This window comes from Pyrgilauda ruficollis, unplaced genomic scaffold, assembly GCF_017590135.1.
Source record: "Pyrgilauda ruficollis isolate IOZ18807 unplaced genomic scaffold, ASM1759013v1 scaffold126, whole genome shotgun sequence".
In the NCBI taxonomy this organism is placed as follows: domain Eukaryota; kingdom Metazoa; phylum Chordata; class Aves; order Passeriformes; family Passeridae; genus Pyrgilauda; species Pyrgilauda ruficollis.
This window is the reverse complement of record NW_024510988.1, coordinates 167,588-168,366: the sequence shown is the minus strand read 5'-3', so window position 1 is coordinate 168,366 and position 779 is coordinate 167,588. Positions and strand designations below refer to the sequence as shown.

At 79.2% G+C, this 779-nt stretch overlaps 1 protein-coding gene across 2 annotated transcripts in view; it reads left to right on the top strand.

Moving 5' to 3' along the window:
- The first annotated feature begins 362 nt into the window (after positions 1-362).
- HYOU1 (hypoxia up-regulated 1) overlaps positions 363-779 on the top strand; it is a 13,400-nt gene continuing 12,983 nt past the window's right edge. The window contains exon 1 of one of the 2 annotated variants that reach the window (XM_041458179.1): positions 363-529. In XM_041458179.1, the coding sequence (XP_041314113.1) occupies positions 466-529 (64 nt within the window). In that variant the 5' untranslated portion in view covers positions 363-465. The remainder of the gene's footprint in view (positions 530-779) is intronic. The other variant, XM_041458180.1, reaches the window with a different exon arrangement.

The following is a 779-nucleotide window of genomic DNA, read 5'->3' as shown; positions in this document are numbered from 1 at the left end:
GAGCCCGGAAGAGGGCGGGGTCTGGGGATGCACCGCGCCCAGCCCGTGCCGAACCGGAGCCGTGCCCAGCCCGAGTCGAACCCGAGCCGAACCGGAGCCGTGCCCAGCCCGAACCGTGCCCAGCCCCTGCCGAGCCGAGCGAGGGCGGGACCGGGGCGCACGTGGGGGCGTGGTCTACACTGGGGGCGTGGTTTGGCGGCGGCCTGGCCGCGAGGCGCCTCTCGGCCGCCAGGGGGCGCACACGGTGCAGGCGGGTCGCGCAAGCCTCGGTTGCCCTGAGGCGCACGCGCGATGCCGGCACGCGCGCCGCTCGGGCGGCCCCCCGCCGCGGCGTCGTTCCCCCCCCCCCCCCCCCCCTCCGCGCGCCGGGCCGAGCCGAGTCCTGCCGAGCCCAGCCGAGACGGGGCGAGTCCCGCCGGGCCGAGCCGAGTCCCGCCGAGCCCAGCGGAGCGGTGCCCACAGAGCATGGCGCGGTTGCCCGGCTGGGCGCTGCCCTGGCTGCTTCTCTTCTCCTTCGTGCCCGCCGCAGGTACGTGCGGGACGGTGCGGGGAGGCGGCGGCTCCCTGCCTGGGCCGCGACGCCGGCGGGAGGCGGCGTCGTCCCCCCCCCCCTCCGTGCTCCCGGCCAATGGGGCCGCGGCTTCCGTTCGTGACTGCTTCCGGCTTCCCCCGACGTGGCCCAATGGGCTCGCGCGCGCTGAGGGATTGGCGCGCGGGCCCAGCCCCGGCAGCCGCGCCAATGGGCGCGTGCCGCGTGCCGGTGGGGGCGGGGCCAGACG